At 42.5% G+C, this 24,405-nt stretch overlaps 1 protein-coding gene across 1 annotated transcript in view; it reads right to left on the bottom strand.

Annotated features, from left to right (window-relative positions):
- The window catches only part of TMC2 (transmembrane channel like 2), an 81,588-nt gene extending 62,163 nt beyond the window's left edge, over positions 1 to 19,425 (bottom strand). The window contains 2 exon segments of the mRNA XM_029221383.1: positions 18,770 to 18,817; positions 19,389 to 19,425. Coding sequence (XP_029077216.1) covers positions 18,770 to 18,817; positions 19,389 to 19,422 — 82 coding nt within the window. The 5' untranslated portion in view covers positions 19,423 to 19,425.
- Between the last annotated feature and the right edge of the window lie 4,980 nt (positions 19,426 to 24,405).

The following is a 24,405-nucleotide window of genomic DNA, read 5'->3' as shown; positions in this document are numbered from 1 at the left end:
CTGACTTCTGAGAACAGACGTCATTACTCTGATATTCTTATCTGGAAATAAGATTTTTTTTTTTTTTTTTTTTTCCGGTACGCGGGCCTCTCACTGCTGTGGCCTCTCCCGTTGCGGAGCACAGGCTCCGGACGCGCATGCTCAGCGGCCATGGCTCACGGGTCCAGCCGCTCCGCGGCTTGTGGGATCTTCCCGGACCGGGGCACGAACCCGTGTCCCCTGCATCGGCAGGCGGACTCTCAACCACTGCGCCACCAGGGAAGCCCGGTCAAGATCTTTTTACTTGTATAAAGAACACAGGTTTGGAGCTAGGCCAGTCTGCCCGAAAATATCAGTTCTATCATTTACTTATCTCTGTGACCACAGATAAATTACTTAACTTTTCTGCGCCTCAGTTTCCTCACCTGTAAAATGGCTCTAGTAGCCACTACATAGTTAGGTTAGGTTAAAACAGGAATAGTTAGGTTAATTTAAAACAGGAATAAAGGGTCTGACTCATGAGAGGTACTCAACAAAGGCCCTCCTCCTTCCCTCCCACTTCCAGCCTGCCTTGCCATTTTTGTGCTCTAAGTGGGCATCACCTGGAACCTGATCTGTCTGCAGAGCACAGGTTCTCACTTTTCACAGTGGCTCCCCATCCAGGCTTTTCTGCCACCACTAGGCAGATTTTCCCAACAGAGCTGTGAGAGCCCCAACTTTGGGCAGGGCAGGGCAGAGTGGAGTTTCATCACCCAACATCCCCATCAGCAGTCCCATCAGTGATGGAGTCCAGGACAAGGAGTCCCAGGTTCTCAAATTCTTGCCTCTGTCCACTCCTTTTCCAGCCTCTCAAGGTTGTGCGTGCAATGTAGCAGCCACAGAGAGTTCTCCTCACTGCTCCATGACCCTTGAGCTTTACATTCTGAGAAGCGAGCCACCCCGTGAAACAGCAACCAAAGCTGGTTGCTGGTGGATTTGGGCAGAGTAAGCTGGGGATTCAGAGTCTGGATATGTGGGCCTGAAACCTTGTTCTGCTGGTTATTACCTCGGTAACACTGGGCAGGTTTCTTGTTCTCTCTGAGTCAGTTTTCTCGTGGGTGTGCTGTGAGTGGTCTACCCAGATCTCCATTATCTGGCCGTGGCATTGTCCCTTAGCTGCTATGCATGTTGGCTCTTACAGTTCACAGCTTCTCCCTTCCCAAGGGAGCCCATGGTTGATGGAAACCATCTTGGGAAATGTCTGGGAGTTTACATCCCTCCCCTCTCCTCAAGTCAGCTGACAGCCAATTGCTAACTGATATGGGGTACAAAAAGTCCAGTCCTCTGGCCTCCAGGCAGAGCAAGTCTGTGGTTCAGTCACTCTCCAGAGCTCCCTGTGGGATCAGGCAGAGGCTAGACCCCAGCTGAACACACAGCTTTGCTCAGCTCCTTCCCTTGATCTGTCCTGCTTCCCTTACTCCTTGTCTCCTGAGAGCTGCCCTCAATAAATCACATGCACAAGAATCCCCATCTCAGGCTCTACTTCCAGGGGACCTGATTTATCTATAGGCATCTATCTCAAAGTGTGGTAGGTAAATCCAACTGAGATAATATCTATACAAGTGTGATGTAAGGGGAGCATGCTGGATTTAGCAAACAGAATTTGCTCTGTAGTTCAAAGATAAACTATCCAGAGTTCTCTTCTTGGATCTCAAACTAGGATACTGGTAGAATCCAAGAAGCACAGTGGTGGGCTTCACCCAGACCTGAGGAAGATATTCTGGAGGAAGAAACTTCTAAGCTAAGACCAAGAGTGAAAATAGAGGCGTGTGTGTGTGTGCAGCGAGTGGGTATAGGGCAGGGTTAGGTAGTGAGTGGGTAGGAAGGACGCCAGAAAAGTTTTAAGCAGAGGTGACATGGTCAGTTTTGTGCTTTTATAAAGGTCCCATTCAGTATTCAAACCCCAATGGAGGGAGTTTCTTGATAAAGAGACTTCAAGAAACTGTAATCATAAAGGACACTGGAAAAAGAATTGTTCTGCCTTGGCTAAGAAGATAGAGAAAATAGGTAAAAAATGAAATGATTGGACGTCTGGGTTTCACTCCAATGTGTAAAGAGCTCCATCCTACTAACAAGAAAAAAGCTGAACAAACTGAAAAACAATTCTTTTTAGATCCATCAGAGAATTGAGTTTGTAGGGCAAGCTACTGTCCGCAAACTGGAGAGGCAGAGAATCATAGCTTACCTTGAGCAGAAGCCCTCCATGGGAGCCAGGGCTTGTAGTGCTTAAAGGGAGAGTATTCAGGGCTTACTTTAATTAGGTGTGGGAAGATACTCAGACATGGAAATGACTGTCATGGAGGAAGAGGTTTTTGGACTTACAGATCCCAAGCAACACCGTGTCACATAGGGCCACATGAGGAGGCACAATGTTCAGTCAGCAGCAAGGCAGAGAGGAAAAATGTGGGCAAGAGCCTTTATTATGGTTTCTAAGGAAAGGAAGGGGTGAGGCAGGGTAAGCAAGTTTAGGATTGGCTAATTTGAATAATTTCAGTGGGCCCTGGAGCATAGGGGCATTCCCTAGTTGTTCTGATACCAGGCCCTGGGGTGAATAGGGCGGGTGGATAGAGGCCCAGAGTATGAGCTTGATAAAGGTTGAGGTTATAAACCCTGGGTTGGTTGGTTTGCCTACGAAAGGAAAGCTTGCAGATGAGTTGTTTGCTATCTCTAAGAATTAGCTAAAACTGGGAGGGCTGTCCTTCCAGGGTCAAAAAAGCCTCAAGGTGCCAAAGGATCAGAATATAGAAGATAAAAAGCATGGCTATTACTGGTAGGAATGCAAACTGTAATTGATGAAATGCTTATTGTGTACTGGCTTAAGAGTTAAAAAGCTATGGGGCCCAGTCTTTGGAGGAGGGGGCACACTTTCCTGAATTTTACCTCCTGGGAGCACTAGCAGGTTCTCACTGTGAAGACTGGAGGAAAATCCATGGTGCTTCCAGCAGGGGGAGGGGAAAGTACTCATTTTAAAATATGAAAAGTAACCCAGATTGTCCTGTTCTCTTTAACAAAGGCCTGCTGTGAGATAATAGAAATATATATTGGTCTCTGTCCCCAGTTCCAGGCACAGAGGTCCTAAAATCTTTGTAAAATCCTAAGGGCACTAGGAACATCTATTCTTCTAATGAGGTGATTCTGATGGGCTCCTGAATGGCTGGATGGGGGCTGGTCACCAGAAAGACCAACCCATGATTAGAAGCTTGGAATTGTCAGCCCTGCCTCACCCCCAACCTCAAGATGGGGGAGAAGGGCTAGAAATGAAGTTAAGAATTGATGATGCCTATGTGAGGAAGTCTCTATAAAATCCCAATAACAGTGGGTTGGGAGAGCTTCTTGATGGGTAAACACATCCACATACTGGGAGGGTGATACACTCCAACTCCCAGACCTTGCCTCATGTATCTCTTCATCTGCTGTTACTCTGTATCCTTTATTATATCCTTTAATAAACCGGTAAATGTAAATAAATATTTCTCTGAGTTCTGTGAGCCACTCTAGCAAATTAATTGAACCCAAGGAGGGGGGTCTTTGGGACCTTGGATCTATAGCTGGTTGGTCAGAAGGACCTGGGCTTGTGATTGGTATCTGAAGTGGGGGTAGGTTTCAATCTTGGGGAAATAAGCCTGTGGGGTCTGAGTAGGTAGTGTCCGAATTGACTTATACTGTGGGACATCCAGCTAGTGTCACACTGTTGTAAGGGAAAACTTCCATACATTTGGTGACAAGAAATATCAGAAGTGAAGTGTTCTGTGTGAGTAGTAAAGGAGACACATAGGGAAGAAACTCACAGTAGGGAAGAATTGGGTTTTTCCCTATGTGGGAAAGAAAAAAAACAGAGTTTTTCCTTTACACCTATGCTCCAGGGAAACTATTTTACCAGAGTGAGCCTAACTGACCAGAGTTTACCAGCTTTATTGACCTGGAGGAATGGAAATACCCCCACTCCAGCTACCTCTAGACTTCTTGTGTCACCAAAGGCTGGGGGGAGAAGGCTGAGAAGCTCTTGTGAAGGTCACAGCCTAGAGGCACAGGCTCACTAAAGACTGAAATCTAGTCATAGGATTATAGCATTTCCCCTGCCCCATAATTCACCACCACATAAACAAGACTCCAGTATAATGACAGGGGATGACAACAGAAAGAACTGCAAGGCTCAGACTCAAAAAAAAAAAAAAAAAAGGAGTTCCTAGGGAAACTCAAAACAACGGGAGAGACAAGAACAAGGACACTAAAGGAAATTGAGTCCTCTGACACCTACAGCTACAGTGAACAATGAACATGGCCTAACACTTAGCCAGACAAACATAAAACAACATACTAAAGGCCTATTTACCTCAGTTCCATTAACCCAGTACATCATGTTGGCTCTCAGCAAACAATTACAAGGCATACTAAGAGATAAAAAACACAGTTTGAAGAGACAGAGCAAACATCAGAACCAGACTTGGATATGGCAGAGGTTCTGGAATTATCAGACCAAGAATTTAAAATAGCTATGATTAATATGCTAACAGATCTAATGGAAAAGGTGGACAACATACAAAAACAGATGGGTAGTGTAAGCAGAGAGATTGAAACTCTAGAGAAGAATTGAAAGGAAATGATAGAAACCAAAAACACTGTAACAGAAATGAAGAATGCCTTTGATGGGCTCATTAGTAGACCGATCATAGTCAAGTAAAGAATCAGTAGAGTGGAAGATATGTCAATAGAAACTTCCCAAACTGAAAAGCAAATAGAAAAAAGGATAAAAAGACAGAACAAAATATCCAAAGAACTGTGAGACAATTACAAAATGTGTAACATAGAGTAATGGGGATACCAGAAGGAGAAGAAAGAGAGAAAGGAATAGAAGAAATATTTGAAGTAATAATGGTTGAAAATTGTCTAAAATCAATGACAGCCACCAAACCACAGATCCAGGAAGCTCAGAGAACACCAACAAGGACAAATGTCAAAAAATCTCCTCCTAGTATATTGTATTAAAATTACAAAGAATCAAAGACAGAGAAAAAAATCTTGAAAGAAGCCAGAAGGGGGAAGAAAAAAACTCATTTTACCGCTAGAGAAACAAGGATAAGAATTATATGATTTCTCTTCAAAAACCACACAAGCAAGAAGAGAGTGAAGTGGAATATTTTAAAGTGCTGAAAGGAAAAAAAAAACCACCCCATAGTCTAGAACTTTGTATCCAGCAAAATTATTCTTCAAACGTAAAGGAGAAATAAAGACTTTCTGAGAAAAACAAAAATTGACCAGACTTGCCTTGAAAGAAATGATAAGTTCTTCAGAGAGAAGGAAAATGATGTAGGTCAGAAACTTGGATATACATAAAGAAAGAGCATTCAAAAAAAAAAAAAAAAAAAAAAAGAAAGAGCATTCAAGAAGGAACAAATGACGTATAAAATCTTTTATGTTTCTTACTTTTAATCTAACAGATAAGAGTTTTAAAATAATAATAGCAACAATATATTAGATGACTATAGCTAATGGATAAGTGAAATGAATGACAGCACTGTTAAAAGGATGGGAAGGAGGAATTGGGAAGACTCTGTTATAAAGTACCTGCACTACCCATGAAGAGGTATAGTGTTACTTGAAAGTGGACTTGGCTTAGTTGTTAATGTATACTGCAAACTCTAGTGCTAAAAAAAGTGAAAAATGTAGTATTTAGTATAATATGCTAAAAAAGGAGAGAAATTGGAATCATATAAAATGCTCAATCAAAACACAGAACAAGAGTGGAAGACAAGAATAGGAACAAAAAACAAGGGCAGTGAATAGAAACAGCAACAAATATGGTAAATATTAATCCAACTATATCAATAAACACTTTAAATGTCAATAGTCTAAATGAAGCAATTAAAGACAGAGATTGTCAAAGTGGACAAAAAAAGACAACTATATGTTGTCTGCAAGAAATCTACTTTAAATATAAAGACACATATAAACTAGAAGTAAAGGGATGGAGAAAAAAATACCATGCTAACACTAAACAAAAGAAAGCTAGAGTAACTGTACTAATTTCAGACAAACAGATTTCAAAGCAAGGAAAATTACCTGGGATAAAGTAGGGCATTACATAATGATAAAGAGGTCATTTCTCCAAGAAGACAAAATAATCTCTCATACGTTTGCACCTAACAACAGAGCACCAAAATATGTGAAGCAAAATCTGATAAAACTGAAAGGAGAAATGGACAAATCCACTACTATAGTTGGAGACTTTAACACACCTCTATCAGTAATTGAAAGATACAGTAGGCAGAAAATCAGTAAGGACATAATTGAACTGAACAGCACCATCAATCAACTGGATCTAATTGACATTTATAAAACACTTCATCCAACAACAGCAGAACATACATTCTTCTTGAGCTCACGTGGAACATTCACTGAGATAGACAACATTCTGGCCCATAAACATATGTTAACAAATTTAAAAGAATAGAAATTATTCAAAGTATGAGGTCAGATCACAATGGAATTAAACTAGAAATCTGTAACAGAAAAATAACTGGAAAATACCAAAATATTTGCAGATGGAACAACACATTTTTAAATAACACATGGGACAAAGAAGAAGTCGCAAGAGAAATTTTAAAATACTTTGAATTAAATTTAAATGAAAATAAAACTTATCAAAATTTGTGGATGCAGCAAAAGGAGTGCTTAGAGAGAAATTGTAGTACTGAATACATACATTAGAAGACACTTAAAAATCTATAATCTAAGCTTCCACCTTGTGAAACTAGAATAGAAGAGCAAATTAAATCCAAACCAAGCAGAAGAAAAGAAATAATAAAAATTAGAACAAGACATCAATGAAATTTAAAACAGGAAAGCAATGGAGAAAATATGAAACCAAAAGTTTTTTTTTTTTTTTTTTTAAAAGAGCAGTAATATTGATAAACCTCTAGTCTGGAAAACCAAGGAGAAAAGTGAGAAAACACAAATTTCTAATATCAGAAATGAAAGAGTAGTTATCATTATTATCACATGGACTTTAAAAGGGTAGTAAAGGAATATTATGAAAAACTTGATGCTTATAAATCTGACAGCTTGGATGAAATAGACAAATTCCTAGAAAGACACAATTTACCAAAACTCATACAAGAAAAAATAGGTAATTTGAATAGGCCTATATCTATTTAAGAAATTGAATCAACAATTAATCTTAAACAAACAAACAAACAAAAAGAACCCAAGCCAAAAACCAACCAAACAAACCCAAAACCAGGCCCAGATGGTTTCACTAGTGAATTCCACCAAATGTTTAAAGAAAAAATATAATTTCTTTACAATCTCTTCCATAAAATTTCTATTAGGGAATACTTCCCAACTCATTTTATGAAGCTTGCATTACCCTAATACCAAAACTATACAAAAACATTACACAGAAGGAAAATTACAGATCAATATCCCTCATGAACATAGATGTCAACATCCTCAATAAAACATTAGCAAATTGAGAGTTCCCTGGTGGCCTAGTAGTTAGGATTCCAGGCTTTCACTGCCATGGCCAGGGTTCAATCCATGGTCAGGGAACTGAGATCCCACAAGCTGCATGGCATGGCAAAAGAAACAAAACAAAACAAGACAAAAATATATATGTGAAGAATAACATACCACAGCCAAGTGGGATTTATTCCAGGTATGCAAGACTGATTCAATATTAGAAAATCAATTAATATAATCCATCATACCAACATGATAATGACAAAATATAATATGATCATATCAATAGATTCAGAAAAAGCATTTGAAAAAATACAACACCTATTCATCATAAAACCTCTCAGCAAACTAAAAGTAGATGGGATCTTCCTCAACCTGATAAAGAATTTTTACAAAAAACCTACAGCTAATATCACAGTTAATGGTAAGAAACTATATACTTTCCCCCTCAGACTGGGAACAAGATGTGGATGTTCCCTCTTACGCATTCAACATTTTACTGAAGTCCCAGCTAAAGCAATAAAACAAGAAAAAGAAATAAAACGTATACTGATTGGAAAGGAAGAAATAAAAATGTCTTTGTTTACAGATTATATTATTATCTATGTAGAAAAGCTCAATGAATCCACAAAAAACCTTCCTAGAACTAAAAAGTGATTATAGCAAGGCTGCAGAATGCAAAGCAAATGTGCCGGGGTGGGTGGTGCGGGGGTGAGTCAAGATGGCTGTGTGGGAAGACGTGGAGTTTGCATCTCCCCACAACTAGGGTGCCTGCCAGACGCTGGTGGGGGACCTTGATGCCCAGGAAGATGGGAGGAACCCTCAAGCAACCGGCTCATTTGCTCTGAGGGAAGCCGGCCACCATGTTGTGAGAATGCTCAAGCAACTCTAGGGGGACGTCGATGTGGGGAGGAATTGAGACCTCCTGCCATTGGCCAGCATCATCTTGCCAACAGCCATGTGACTGGAGCAGATACTCCAGCCCTAGCCAAGGCTTCAGATGAGACTGCAGCTCCAGCCACCATCTCACCCACTCCCTCTTGAGAGATCAGGGGTCAGAACCACATCGCTAACCATCCTCAGATTTCTGACCCACAGAAACTGTATGTGATGATAAATATTTATTGCTGCTTTAAAAAAAGAATTTAATGTGCCAAAGTCCTATATACCAGCAATGAGAAAATTGGAATTGAAATTAAAAACAAAACATCATTTACGTTAGTACCAAAAAATGAAATACTTAGGTATAAATCTAACAAACTATGTAAGGTCTATATGAGGAAAACTACAAAACTCTGATGAAAGAAATCAAATATCTGAATAAATGGAGAGCTATTTTATGTTCATGGATAAGAAGCCTCAATATTACTGAGATGTCAGCTCTTCCCAATTTCATCAGTAGATTCAACACAGTCCCAATCAAAATATCAATGAGTCATTTTGTGAATTTTGATACATTTATTCTAAAGTTTATATGGAATAGCAAAAGATCCAGAATAGCCAACATAAGAGAAGAACAAGGTTGAAGGACTGACACTACCCAACTTCAAGAGTTACTATAAAGCTACAGTAACAAGGCAGTGTGATATCAGTGAAAGAATAGACAAATGGATCAATGGACCAGAATAGAGAGCCCAGGAATAGACTCACACAAATATAGCCAACTGATCTTTGACAAAGGAGGAAAGGCAATTTCCAAAATGGTACTGGAACAACTGAACATCACATCATATATCAAGAAAAAAAAATCTAGACACAGACCTTATACCTTTCACAAAAATAAACTCAAAATGAATCATAGATCTAAATGTAAAATGCAAAACTATAAAACTCCTAGTAGGTAACATAAGAGAAAATCTAAGTGATCTTGGGTTTTGAAAGACTTTTTAGATAAAACACCTAAAGCATGATCTATGAAAGAAAAATTTGATAAGTTGGACTTTATTAAAATTTAAAAGTTCTGCTCTGCAAAAGACACTGTTAAGGGGCTTCCCTGGTGGCGCAGTGGTTGAGAGTCCACCTGCCGATGCAGGGGACACGGGTTCGTGCCTCGGTCCGGGAAGATCCCACATGCCGCGGAGCGGCTGGGCCCGTGAGCCATGGCCGCTGAGCATGCGCGTCCGGAGCCTGTGCTCCGCAACGGGAGAGACCACAGCAGTGAGAGGCCCGCGTACCGCAAAAAAAAAAAAAAAAAAAGACACTGTTAAGAAGAAAATGAAAGTACAAGCCATATGCTGGAAGAAAATATTTGTAAAACACATATTCAACAAAGAATTTGTACACAAATATACAAAGAACTATTAAAACTCAACAGTAAGGAAAACTCAATAAAAAAAAGTGGACAAAATACCTGAACAGATACTTAACCAAAGAAAATATACAGATGGGAGATAAGCATATGAAAAAATGTTATCACATGTCATCAGGGAACTGTGAATTAAAACAAGAAGATACTACTACACAGCTACCAGAATGACTAAAATTCAGTAGACTAACAGCACCAATTGCTGGTGAGGATGTAGAACGGCCACAACTATCATTTATTTCTAATAGGAATACAAAATGGTACAGCCACTTTGGAAGACAGTTTGGCAGTTTCTTAAAATGCTCAGCGTAGGTTTACCCTATGATGCAGCAATTGTACTCCTAGATGTTTACCCAAATGAATTGAAAACTTAGGTCCACACAAAATACCTAAAAATGTTTATAATCAGCTTTATATTTGCCAAAAACTGGACGCAACCAAGATGTCCTTCAATGGGCGACTGCATAAACAAACTGTGATACATACAGACAGTGGAATATTACTCAGTGTTAAAATGAAATGAGCTGTCAAGCCATGAAGAAACGTGGCGGAACCGAGACCTCTCTGGCGGTCCAGTGGTTAAGACTCCACGCTTCCACTCCCGGGGCCGTGGGTTTGATTCCTGGTGGGGGATCTGTCCCACATGCCATGCTGCACGGCAAAACAAACAAACATGGAGGAACCTTCAATTCATATTCCTATCATATACCTAACTGAAAGAAGACAGTTTGAAAAGGCTACATACTGTATGATTGCAACCATATGACATTCTGGAAAAGGCAAAACTATGGCGACGATAAAAGATCGGTGGTTGCCAGGAGGGCAGGGGAAAGAGGAGGGACATTTTTAAGGCACATTATTCTGTATGATACTGTAATAGTGGATTTGTTAAAACCCATAGATTTTTTTATACTTCAATTTTAAAAAAAGGAAAAAAACCCATAGAATGTACAACACAAGGAGTGAACCCTAACGTAAACTGTAGACTTTAGTTAATAATAATGCGTCAATATTGGTTCATCAATTGTAACAAATATAACACACTAATGCAAGATGTTAATAATAGGGAAAGCTGGGGTGAGAGGAGGAAGGAAGATTATATATGGGAACTCTGTATATTCTGTGCAATTTTCTTGTAAATCTAAAATTATTCTAAAAGATAAAATCTATTAAAAAATGAAATCATTGATCAATGAGATGCTCCAAGGGACATCTCAAGGAGAAGTTTCTCTAAAGATTAAAGGAGCTCATTTGATTTGTTTATAAGATGTCAATGTGTTTATATAAATTAAATATTCCAAAAAATCGTAGAAATTTGGTAAAAATTTGGCAAATGAACTAGTTTATTATGTCTGGTTTGATAAAAAGAAATACGCCTTCTTTGATTTTTCAGCATTAAATACAACACAAGATTATACTTTTATTCTACTTAGGTATCCTAAACTTATATAGGTTCATTGATTAAATATGCTAGTGATACTTCTACTTAAAGTTTAAGAAATACATAAATTTGTGCTTAATTAAATTGATTCATCATTCTGAACATTTGATTTCAATAGATTTATGTTTTATAGTATTCCAGCTGCAAGATTAATTTCCAAGATTTATAGGTATCTTGAAACTTTGGACTGATACTAAATTGAGTTAATGGTATGCATTGGATGCCTAGATCATTTCTAAGTAAGATGAAATTCTGAAACATTGATTACTAAGCAAGATTTTAAGTTTGTATCCTTTTGCTTCTTTTTAAAAAATATGCTACCTAGAAGTAAGATCTTTGTGTCTGTAAATGAATATGTACATTTCTGTCCCTTTGAAAAATTATGTGTGGGTTGTGTTGGTTTGCAGAAAGTTGTGTTATGTGTACTCATGAGTTCTGCTAGTCTCAAATGCTGATGTGTGACAGCTGACAATTATCCATCTTCCCAGCTTATTCTGTGAGACAGAAGTTCCTTCAGTTAACGGTTATAATTCAGTGAGACTCTACTGTGATTAGTCTTGACAGAAAGGCACAACTTTGTATGCAAAGTAAAAAATGTGTTTTTGTTAAGGGAGAAGGAATAGGTTTGCCCTAAAATGAAATGACAGGCTGTTGCAGAGTGAATGGAGCATGGTGAAGGATAAAACCTGAATGGATATAGAAAATAGCAGAAGGTTCATGGAAAGGGAATTTTACTAGCCTTGGATTATAGATGAGTAAATAATGAGTCTGAGAAGCTATGAAACCTGTTAAAATCCTAACAAAATCTGCTCAGTTTTGATGGGCTTGTTTCTGTTTATTTTTATAGTTTACTGTTAGTTGCCTTCATTTACGATATAAAGCACCCCCCCATCCTTTATCTGACTATATAGCAAAGATTCTGAGTCTTCCCACAATAATTCTTTGTGTTGGCTTTATTATGGCTTTGATTATTTAGGAAAACAAAGCTTCCTCACTTATGAAGTGCTAAGGTTCTTGATAGGTGATCATGTTACCCTCTAAATATATTTTTCAAAGTTTTTTTTGTCACTTTCAAATGAGTAGCCAAATATTGTTTCTAAGGCATCCATGATCCTATCTTGTGTTCAAATCTGAAAGCTTTTTTTTTTTTTTGGCCGTGCTGCATGGCTTGCCGGATCTCAGTTCCCCAACCAGGGATTGAACCCGGGCCACTGCAGTGAAAGCGCCAATCCTAACCACTGGATCGCCAGGGAATTCCCATCAAATCTGAAAAATTTTGATTGCATTTTTGTTTCTAAGATTGACTCATAAGTGTAAAATGAAGTAAAATAACTTTCAGAATATCTTTTGTATCTAAAACTTTCTTTGTGATTTCCTAGAGGGCCCTGGGAAGTCACAAAGATTTGTTTTTCCATCTCTTAAAAAAGAAAGGTGCCAGAAGCAGTTAGGGTTATTTGATGTTACTGTTGGAGTTTCATGGGAAGTGGTGTCAAATCAGAAGAGATGCTTAGCCTTTTCTAGGTTAAACTGGTATAGGTCAAATGTTAAATATTTCAGCAATTGTATGCTCTATGGGCTGCTCCTAGAGATTTTTCAATGCCTTTGCTGCCAGGATTGGTTTCTATTTATCAGAGTCCTGATGATGATTTTCTCATGTTAGGCAGCGCTATAATTATCAGTCATAATTCAGTTATCATTTAAAATGTTTATTTGATAACAATCTTTTAAAATTTGAATCTAGCATTTTTAAGGCCAGTGCTGTTCAACTGGAGATAAACATCAAACTTACCTATGGAGTTTTATTAACATATGCATACTTAGGACCTACTCCAGATCTACCGAATCTCTTTACTTGATATAGTCTTGATATATTTTTCTTACATGCTTAGTATGTTTTGGTATATTATGTATATGTCTTTTAAAAATTGTTTTATACCTCAAGATATCTTTATCTGTTTAACCATCTTTATAAATCTGATATAATGTTCATTGTCTATAAAGACATGCTTAACTATTATAGACATTCTGTTCAAAACTTTTAGATTGCCTTGTGTTTGTTTTGTGTGCTACAGAAACAACTAAATTTCCTTGTCAATTTCATTACCGTTATGAAATATTTCACTTTTGACAGCTAACAGTAATAAGTTAACCACAGCCATTTTAAGTTCCTGTTACCTACAGATACTATTTGTTTTACCCCAGAGCTTCCTTGAAACCTCAGCTGTAGGCCAGAGATTTTGTCTTCATCAAAGGACTGTCTCAGAACCCTGACTGGAAGGACTCTGTCAGGTACTGTTAACAACTAGCAAAGCAGTGAAATGCTTAAGCAGGTTGGTTCTTGAATTCATGTCCTTCAACTAAAGAGACATAAACCATCCTCAAATTACTGGAAGATTGTTCCTACTGGTGACCTCAGGCTGAGGGTTCTTAGGAGCCACCCTGAAGCAGACAGCCTTTGGATGTATACAGCTGAGCCCAAGATCCACAGAACAAGACCACAGATTGTTACTTTACGATCTGTATTCCTCTGTTTTCTATTCTTTTACCTATCCTCTATCCTCTCACTCACTTAAGGCTACTTTTAACTGTGTTACTTATAATCCCTGTTTCTAATATTGCTGTTTGCATCCTTAACCACTCCTTGGAATGACTAATTCCCAGCTACAATTCACCCATGAACTGGCGAAAAGGAGCCTTGGGAGCCAACCAGCTTCCCTTGGTCCCAGTTCCTTGTAAGAAATCAGTTGGCCAAAACCAGGTCACTGGGTGGCCCTCAATGACTGGTATTGAATCTGGCACAGAAGCCTGCTGGCTACTAGCCACAAATTGGACAGGAACTTATTACGTTGGTATACTAATACTGACTCTCAAGGTTGCCTTTGACATTACCCAGGCTCCATTTTGGCCCGTTGGTTTGTCCTCTAGGAAAAAGAGATCAGCGGACAGTTTCATTGAAAAGGGAGAAAAACTGGCCCTGATTCCAGAACGGAAACCCCAACTACCCTAGGGGAATTCTGGATTTCTTTCTTCTCTCCTCAGGATTCTTCATTTTATACTTTACAAGAGGCCCAGATAGTAGGGTGAACCTTATGATTGAGAGAAAAAAGCAGTAGGACTCAGGCAATGCCACTAAGGCCGTAGAATGTATCTCCTTAGAGGTTAGAACAGAGCTGCTTTAGATATAATATTGATCTCTCAAGGGTAATATGAGTTGTTTCAGGGGAAGAATATTGTACTCACATTCCTGCAGACCGCTCAGAGATCTTTAACATTACTAAAAAGATCCAGGTAGTAAATGAAGATATCATAAAACTGGGTAATATGTCTAATGACCCCATATGTAGTTCTGTGGACACCTCAGTTTGGGCATGAGATCTGTTTTCTTGTTCAGTCTGGGCACTCTTGGCTCCTGGCTGAAAAGTGGGCTATATAAACTCTGGTCATAATCCTCTTAGTATTTTTCTGCATTCCCGTGTTCAGATGCGTGATCTCCAGAGTTTTGAATTCTATTACACAGCTGCTGTGCGTCAAATGATCCAGCAAAGGGTCATCCATCAAAAAGAACTGGAAAACCTGATACACAGGTTGAAAGGACCACCAGCAGAAACAACTTTTCAGCAGACAATTGACATGCAATTATGACACCTCAAACAGCAGTGAAGATCTGAATTGATACTCTCAGATATTGATGGTCAGTCCTTCAGCTCAGGATGAAGAATGACCAGAAAGACAAACTGAGAACTGAAGCCATTTCCCCACATTCAGCCTGGACATGGAGAAGCCCAATTACACCTTAGTGTCTATATGAAGATGATGTTGTGCTATGCCTCTATCTTCATTAGCATGACTTTATTTTTCCAGGAAACTCCTGACCAGCAAATGGCTTGATTGCTCATTACAGAATCTTCCCAAAGACCCATCAGCTCTGCAATGGAAAGCATAACAGACTCTAATTTGCTTCCTAAGATTTTTTTCAATGCTTTGCTTCAAAATCCTGGCCCTGCTGTTTATTGTGGATTGTTATATTTTGATTCTTACCCAATCCTAATCAAGCTGTCACTTTGAAAGTCCTATCTTAAATCAAACTTTCATTTCTTAATAAATTCTGACTTACCTTCACCTCTCTGAGATATTGTCAAGACTTTGCTTGCTGTAAGCAATAAATCGGCTTTGTCTTATCAACAGGCCTGTTGGTGATATTTAGGGAGCCAGCTCTTGACAATAACTTAGATAAACGTATTTTTTTTTTTTAAAGAAAGAATGAAAGGTGGACTAAAGAAAAAAAGATCTTGGAACTACAGAGGGAGAGTGATGAATTATGGTTGGGATGGTTGGAAATGCTTCACCAAGAACTGATGTTTCCTCTGAGTCTTAAAGGATGAACATGAGTTTGGCAAGAGAAGAAAGGGGTTGAGATAGAGAGGGGTAGTGGTGGTAGTGAGGTGGGGGGATTCTGGGCAAAGTAAACGGGGGCTTGAAGGACTCCAGTGAAAATGCCAAGAGGTCTGGGGCATGGGTGACCAGGGCAGAGTTGAGTCTTGGGTATGGCTGGTGCTGGAGCAGGGAGCATGGAGAGAGGAAGTTGCCCAGAGAGCAGTGCATACCCTTGGGGAGCAGGGGGAAATCTGGAGGGAGAGAGTGTAATACTGGAGCATTGACCGGATGTGATCGGCATCAAAGGATGATGCTAGCAGCATTGAAGAGGCTGTTGAGGGTGGGGACAGTGGTTCCCAGTCACTGTGGGGCAGACCCCATGAGCATGTTTGCTGTGGTTGCTTCACTTGTTGTGAAGGCAAGAAGAGGCATCAAGCAAGGGTCTGACTCCACCATTAACAATCTCCATGTCTTTGGAACTTGGTTTCCAATTGCTGCGATGACTGCAGGGTCTGATGAGACACCTGGTGTAAGTACACTGAAAAGTACTGAGTGCTAGTTACAGACTCAAAGACAGGTGATTGCATGTGTGGCAGGGTAGGTTTTCTTCACCCATGCCTACCCTAATGTCTTCTCCTTCTCACCTTCTATGGGAAGAGGGTTTTGGTAAGACAATGTAACAACAAACTATTTAAGTGTGATAGTAACTCATCCAAGTTAAGAAGCTGTTCAGTATTAGCCATGAAAGATGGGTTTGTCCTACAGATGCTCTTTCCCATGGTCTGAAAGGCTTTGGCCAGAAACAAATCTACTTCCTCCAAAGACATGGGAGCAAGTGTGAAAAAGTGTGTGCCACCACAGCTGTGATCCCAGGGAAGAGCTCTAGAACTGAGCTAGGCTCTCAGAGAGGGCAGAGGAACAGAGAGGGTGGGCAAGGGATTAAGGAGAAGGGTCTCATGGTCATCAAAGACCAGTTCCATGTTGCTTGACAAGACTGAGTAAGAAAGTCAATATACGTTTGTATCCTCTTCTGAACTGTGTATCCTCAGTCAGCTAAGAAACAGTTTTCTCTTTGGTAATGAACTGTACCAGGCATTCTTCCAAGCACCATAGATGTAACTTGGTGGTTTACATATTTTTTCCAAGCTGTAATTCCTGTTGTAATCTCATTTCCCAACTGAATGGAATTCATGTGGAATGTGGAAAGCAAGCCAGAATTTGTCTTTCAATCTTCCCCAACCTCTTTTACACAGAAAGCAAGCTGCTTTTTTAGTTTTTCTTTCATAGTCAGTTTTCAATAGACTCCACGTAATGCATAATTTAGGAGCTAGGAAGGCAGCTGTCACATTAGGAAGACTTCCAAGCCCCGAATGCACTCGTTTACACTTAAAGGCTTCCTCACGTCTATGCACCTGACTCAAGTCAGAAAATTCAGAGTGAAAAATAGGCTGAAAGGAAAATAGAGAAGCTGGAAGACACAGTGGGTCTGGCTCACCCTCTAACTCTTAACAGTTAAGTATGTTCACCAAATGATACAAGAGGAGGGAGAATTCTGATCCTCCTTTTCAACTAATGGAATAAAAAATTGTAATTATTTTGAGAAACAAACTTTGCATTCTCAGACATTTTTTTCCTTCTTGTAGAGCATAAGCTGAAGGTATAGGATTTAGGTCCCTCAGAGGTGACTCCACAGGAGATTTAAAATGGAAATCTTTCTGTAATTGTGTTCCAGTTCATTTAACGGATTCCCATTATTGAACTTCACTGCATCCCTTGACCATTTGGGTCCCTGAAGTTAAAATTTTGACTCACTTCCTCTTTTCTATGCAGAAGGGAAGATGGCAAGGGTGGGGGAGGGGTGTGTACGTGGCATATTTCAGTAGAAAAAGGTTTGTGTTTTAGGCAAAATAACTTTCCATTTCAGTCCTGCTCAAGGACCATTCGTCCACAGGTGACCTCCACAAGGCCCACCCCTTCAGGGGTGGTGGAGGGGGAGTCAGGATGGGTGCAGATGGGACAGCAACTGGAAGACAGCAAGGAAATGGAATGTGGAGGACCAGACCCTAGCATCCTACACACAGTGTCACCAAGGGAGCTGACCCTCCTCGAGGACAGGTCCTCGTCCAGCCCCACTGAGCACCATGCACTTTCTCACACTCACTCCCAAGACTCTGGAGAGATGTGAGGACTGGATGCAGAGGCAGGTGGGGTAGGGAGGAGGGACAGTGGCCATGGGGCAGCTCTGGGGATAGGAAGGAGTGTTGAGATGCCAGTGGTGCCTCTATGGCTCCTCCCGCCTGCCCAAGAGACCTGGCTCCCCTGCACATCTCGCTCTTGGGTGCCCCCCCACCTCCCTCATCACGGGGCTGCTTCACCAAGGGCTCAGGACCCTGGCAGTGGGGGAGCAGTAGGTGCAAGAGGAAGGGCCGGGCAGAGGAGGCAGATGGGGTGGATCCTGGGGCCAGCTCCTCCACGTACCGTGTGCCAGCATGGGGTCAGGACTAGTCCCTCTCAGAATGAGGTAAGAGGATCTCTCCCAGCACCCCCACCCCCACCAAGAAGTCCATCACCTCCTGAGATTCTGCTTCCTCGCCTATAAGCAGGGCCCTGCCTGGGATGCGAGGAGGAGAGAAGGGCACCATAACCACATGTCTCCTGACCTGAAGTGCAGGATGCCCGACCCGTTCATGTGGCTCCTGCCCTCCTGGCAGTGGACAGTCTTCCCCCGTTACTTCTGCGGGCTCTTCAGCTCCTTGTGGAGCAGGTCGCCCCCTCCAGGTGAAGCCTTCACTGGCTCACAGAGGAGCTGTGTCTGCATTCCCGATGGGAAGGCGACCCACCACTGCTGGTATTTTGTGGAGGGTAAGGGTGTGCCCTCTGCAGTCAGGCGGCCTGCGTGTGAGCTCTCACTCCCCCTCTTAGCAGCTGCCTGGGATGGAGGCCCAGCCTCCCAGGCTGGTGAGTGTTCACTGCTCCCTGAGGCTCAGCTCAGCGTCACTAACTCTGGGCCTCTCCCTTGACTCCTGTGGCTGAGCAGCACCCAGCCTCTTCCCCAGTTATTGGGAGGGCTCCTTACGGTGAAAGGGAGGGAGGGAGGGAAGCAGGAGCATGGAAGAGAAGGCTGGTGGCTGGCTGGGCCTTGGGGCTCCCCAGGACACCTCACCCCATCTCACCTGTGCCGGGAGAGCTGCTCTTCGCCCGCCCTCTCGCGCCACCTCCTCCTGTAAGAGATGCAACAGGGATGACCCACTGACCTCTGGAAAGTCCCCTTCCCTGCACTGCCCCATCTCACTGTGGGGACCCTCAGAGGGTTTACAGCACCTCAGAGGGAACCAGGCTCCAGCTATCTAACTCAACAAGCTCCAGAGTTCCCAGTCCTGACATTTCTTTGACACCCTGGAAAGTCATGAGGTCAGAATATCTCCACAACCCCAGACAGACAGATAGACAGAGAAATCTGTGGAAAGGATTGCTAAGGAAAGGTGACTCTAACCAAGACAGGGGCGGCTGAAAGAGCCCCGCGGGCTCTGATGGCTTCTGTCGCTCAGTGTTAATGCAGGCACAGGACAGGTCGTTTTTAATCCCCCCAACAGCCCTGCAACGGGGCCATGGCTGCCTTCATTTCATAGATGAGGCAGGGAGAGCTTGGATAACCAGACTGAGGTTGCTCAGCCAGCAAGTGGCAGGCCCTGCACTCAAACCTGTGTCCCTGTGCCTCGAAGGCGCTGTCTGCTTCCCCATCCCCTGCTGCCCAGGAAACCTGGGAGTGGGCAGAGATGAGGATAAACTCACCTTCCTCCCCAAGACCCTTTAGCTGGCAGCTCATGGTCTGCAGGGCTCGCTTGGCACCCAGGCTGGCTCACAAGGCTCGCTCATCCACGCACACCGTCGGCCCAGGGTGTTTTGAGGCCCTCATGGTGGCCGGCCTCCTTTCCTGGCAACCAGTGCTCCTTGGCTTGTTTGAGATTGAATGTGGAGGTGGGTGAGGTTTGGGAGAGAGGCAGGGCAGGAGGCGGCGAGCTCCCAGCCCTTCAATCCAGCTGCACAGTCCTCCGCTCAGGCCTCCCGGCAAAGGGGCAGCGTGGCCTCACGTTTCAGGCATCACTTACACACGGAGCGGCCCTGGAGGGGCCAGAAGCTGCTGGCTCATGTCCCGGCAATGCTGCCACTTGCACTCCAGCCAGGTGAGGTGTGAGGATCATCCCAGGGTTTTTTCCTTCTATCTTGAGTCACTGGTTGGGACAGGCACCAGGGAAATTCTAGGATGTTTGTGAAAGTTATCATCAGGGCTTCTATTTAAAATACAGATTCCCAGGGCTACCACTGGGCATTCACATGAGTCCTGGTCTGAATTCTGATACAGGAGTCCTGAGCCCACTTTGATGAACTGTTCCTGCTCCCACTATACCTGCTCACTCGCCAGCTCTTCCCACTGCTGCCTGGCTTCAGAAAAGGCAGATTTGGCTGCATTGAAAACCATGACCAGGCTTTCAGAGGAACGGTCTGAAAGGTAATCATAGCCCTCAGCATCCCCTGTTCTTAACCTGGGTTCCCTGGCACTCTGAGCATCATGGATGGAATTTTGTGGGTCTGCGAACAGGAATGGGGGAAAACATTACGTCTTCATGTTTTCTAGCCTTTAACTGAAATTTAGCATTTCCCTCAAAAAATGTGTGATTTTGTCCCCAGTGGGAGTCACGGACATTTTTTTTTCTTTTTTTAATTGAAACATAGTTGATGTACAATATTATATGTTACAGGTGCACAATACACTGATTCACAATTTTAAAGGTTATGCTCCACTTATAGTTATTGTAAAATATTGGCTATATTCCCTGTGTTGTACAATATTTCCTTGTAGCTCATTTTATATACAGTAGTTTGTACTGCTTAATCCCCTACCCTTATATTGCCCCTCCCCACTTCCCTCTCCACACTGGTAACCACTAATTTGTTCTCTATTATCTGTGAGTCTGTTTCTTTTTCTGTTATATTCACATTTGTTGTGTTTTTTAGATTCCACATATAAGCGATATCATATATCTGACTTATATATATTTCTGTTTGACTTATTTCACTTAGCATCCCTCCAAGTCCATCCATGTTGCTGCAAATGGCAAAATTTCATTTGTTTTATGGCTGAGTAGTATTCCGTTGTATATATATATACCACATCTTCTTTATCCATTCATCTGTTGTTGGACACTTAGGTTACTTTCATATCTTGGCAGTTGTAAATAATGCTGTGATGGACATTGGGGTGCATGTACCTTTTTGAATTAGTGTTTTTGTTTCTTTTTTTTGTTTGTTTTTTCTTTTTGCGGTACGCGGGCCTGTCACTGTTGTGGCCTCTCCCGTTGCGGAGCACAGGCTCCAGATGCGCAGGCTCAGCGGCCATGGCTCACGGGCCCAGCCGCTCCGCGGCACGTGGGATCTTCCCGGACCGGGACATGAACCCGCCTCCCCTGCATCGGCAGGCGGACTCTCAACCACTGCGCCACCAGGGAAGCCCTGTTTTTGTTTCTTTAAGATAAATACCCAGGAGTGGAATTGCTGGGTCATATGGTAGTTTTATTTTCAGTTTTTTGAGAAACCTCCATACTGTTTTCCACAGTGGCTGCACCAATTTACATTCTCACCAACAGTGTATGAGGGTTCCCTTTTTTCCACATCCTTGCCAACGTTTGTTGTTTGTATTCTTTTGATGATACCCATTTTGACAGGTGTGAAGTGATATCTCATGGTGATTTGATTTGCAGTTCCCTGAGGATTAGCGATGCTGAGCATCTTTTCATGTGCCTGTTGGCCATCTGCATGTCCTCTTTGGAAACATGTCTGTTCAGGTCTTCTGTCCATTTTTTAATAGAGTTATTTGTTTTGTTGTTGTTGTTGAGTTGTATGAGCAGTTTATATATTTTGGATATTAATCCCTTATCAGTCATATCATTTGGAAATATTTTCTCCCATTCTGTAGTTTGTCTTTTCATTTTGTTGATGGTTTCCTTTGCTGTGCAAAAGGTTTTAAGTTTAATTAGGTGCCATTTGTTTAGTTGTATTTTTTTTCTTATTTCCTCTGCTTTAAGAGACGGATCTAAAAAAATATTGCTATGATTTATGTCAGAGTGTTCTGCCTATGTTTTCCACTAGGAGTTTCATGGTTTCTGGTCTTATATTTAGATCTTTAATCCATTTTGAGTTTATTTTTGCATGTGGTGTTAGAGAAAGTTCTAATTTCATTCTTTTACATGTAGCTGTCCAGTTTTCCCAGCACCACTTTGAGAAATAAAATATTGCCTGCCATATCAATAAACAAAGGATGTCACAGTCATCAGTGATTGTAGCCCTCCAACGCTGAGCTTGTGAGTCCTGAGGGAACTCAGGAAAGAAACAAAGAATACCTGCCATCTAGCAGCCATCAGACTGCAGCCACTCCCAACAGTGAGCCTGAGGGAACTCAGGAAGAGAAAACACAGGATACTGGCCCCAGATAGCTGAGGTGCATATCAAAGGAATGATTTCAGTGAGCCCAGACTCTTGCATCTTCCCCTACATAGAAAAGCACTAAATTCCTTCACTTGAGATATCTGGTTTTCTTTAATTAACAATAATCTTTTGATGCTCAGACTACCTGACCTTTGTTGCAAAACTCCTATATACTCTGGCACACCCCCCTCCCCCACCCCGCCTCCTCAGAGCAATTTTCTCAGGGTTACTTGAGATGCTGCCTCCGGGCTTGAAGTCCTTATTATGTCTGCCGCATAAAACATAACTTTTAGTCTACGGCCATACCACCCTGAATGCATCCGATCTCGTCTGATCTTGGAAGCTAAGCAGGGTCGGGCCTGGTTAGTACTTGGATGGGAAACAGGGCAGAGAGCCAGGCTTTGTCTCCTGAGGACACTTTAAGATAACAGTCATGGCAGGAACAGAGAGGAGCTAAACCCTATTTGAGTAAAGGATCAAGAGGTCACATATTTCCCATCCTTGGGGCAAGGGAGACATTGCACATGTGCAGGAAGGCTCCTCAGGGGTTAAAATGGAGGGGACACCATGCCAGAATAGGTGATACCAAGGCCGTCCCATAGGCCTCTAGGCTGTAATCCATCTTGGAAAAAAGTTGTGCACACATGTTGGGGAGGGTCCTAGGGCAGGGCAGGTGTGGAAACAGAAACCAGATAATTGGCCAAAGGTAAACAAAGACCAAGAAGAACTGCCCAGTATGAATGACTTAATCGCCTCTTTACTGCGCTCCTCCTCGTTAGGGAGGACGACGCCCACACCCTTTCTCTGCAGGTGTGCATCTCTGCCTTGCTTCTGTCTTAACTAAACAGTTTCTCTGTGTGCTCTCCCACTTGTGCTGTATCTCTAATAATAAACTTTATACCTGTTTTTACAGTTTTTGCCTCCTTGAGAAATGCATTTTTCAGTGGGGGCAAGGGCCAGGGGAATTTTGCTTCTAGCCTCTAGCCCCTGGTGGACTAGTGGCTAGGATTCCTGGTTTTCATCCAGGCTGCCCAGGTCCAATTCCTGGGCAGGGGACTAAGATCTCACTTCAAGCCACCACTCATTGCTGTCTCTCCAAGATCACTTACACATGTTATTTATCCTTCCTGAGCCTCTGTTTCCTCATCTGGAGAATGGGGATAAGAAGACCCCTTCTGGGACTTGTGAGGGATAAATGGATGAAGGCAGGTAAAGGAGCCTGCACAGGCCAGAGAACTCCAGTAGATGGAGAGCACGTCCCACTGCCCACACATGGGAGGTGCCTGCTTCATGCTCTGGGCCCTACTGGGCCTTGTTTACCTCCCCTCACTCCATGTTCTCTATCCATGCCCCTCTGTGCCCTTGGCAACTGTGCAAAGAGGGCTTATCTCTTCCTTGTTATAGGAAGATCCCAAGGCCAGTGCCAGGTTAGCCAAGAAACTCTGCTCACCTGTCAGCAGGGAAGCACCTGGACTCAACCCAAGCCAGAGTCCAAGAACAGCTCTTGCAAAAATCTGCAGCCGAGCCCAGTCAGAGTGGCTTCTCCACTTTGAAGTGGTGTTTCTTAGGCTGTGGGTAGCATTCTTCCCAAGCAGGGGAGAACCTTGTTAGAGCAGGTGGAGCCACACCAGGGAGTCTCGGCGTCACCTGCAGTCCACCTCCTGCTGCTTCTGCTGTATGGGCTTCATGTCCCACCATATTGTTTTTTCCTTGTCTTCCTCCTGCTAGAGGACAGAGGAGTTCTTGCGGGCATGAGTCCAATAGCTCCAGGGATGGGGAGCTCACTCCCTCTTTAAGCTGCTCTTTTCACTCACACGCACACTGGCTTTGGGGAGAGTTCATTCTGGTGCCTATTTCTGAAAGCTTCACAGACACAGAAGGTTCATCATCGGAAGCACCCAGGGTGCTCCTTCCCAGGTGGCCAGCCACACCCACAAGTTTTGGTCATTTGCATCCATCCAAACCAGTCCCTGAAGCTGAATCCAGCCTCTGTACCCTGATGCTAAATTAAATCTCGGAGACAGAATTTTGTAAGTAGAAAAGAATAGCTTTATTGCTTTGCCAGGCAAAGGGGGCCACAGCAGGTTAATGCCCTCAAAACTGCGTGTCCCCACTTGGAGAGGGTAGTGAGAAATTTTATAGTAATGGTTCAAAGAGGGCGTGATCAGCTCGTGGACATTATTCTGATTCGCTGGTGGTGAGGTAAGTGGGAGTCAGCATCATCAACCTTCTGGTTCCAACCCTTCTGTGGTCTACGTGGATGTGGGCAGCACACCTTTGTTAACCGTTAACGTCTCTCACCTGGTGGGGGTGTCAGTATCTGGGA

This window comes from Monodon monoceros, unplaced genomic scaffold (assembly GCF_005190385.1).
Source record: "Monodon monoceros isolate NGI ecotype Baffin Bay Population unplaced genomic scaffold, NGI_Narwhal_1 Super_Scaffold_13, whole genome shotgun sequence".
Lineage (NCBI taxonomy): Eukaryota > Metazoa > Chordata > Mammalia > Artiodactyla > Monodontidae > Monodon > Monodon monoceros.
The sequence above is the reverse complement of the archived record's forward strand: the minus strand, read 5'-3'. Positions and strand labels throughout refer to the sequence as shown.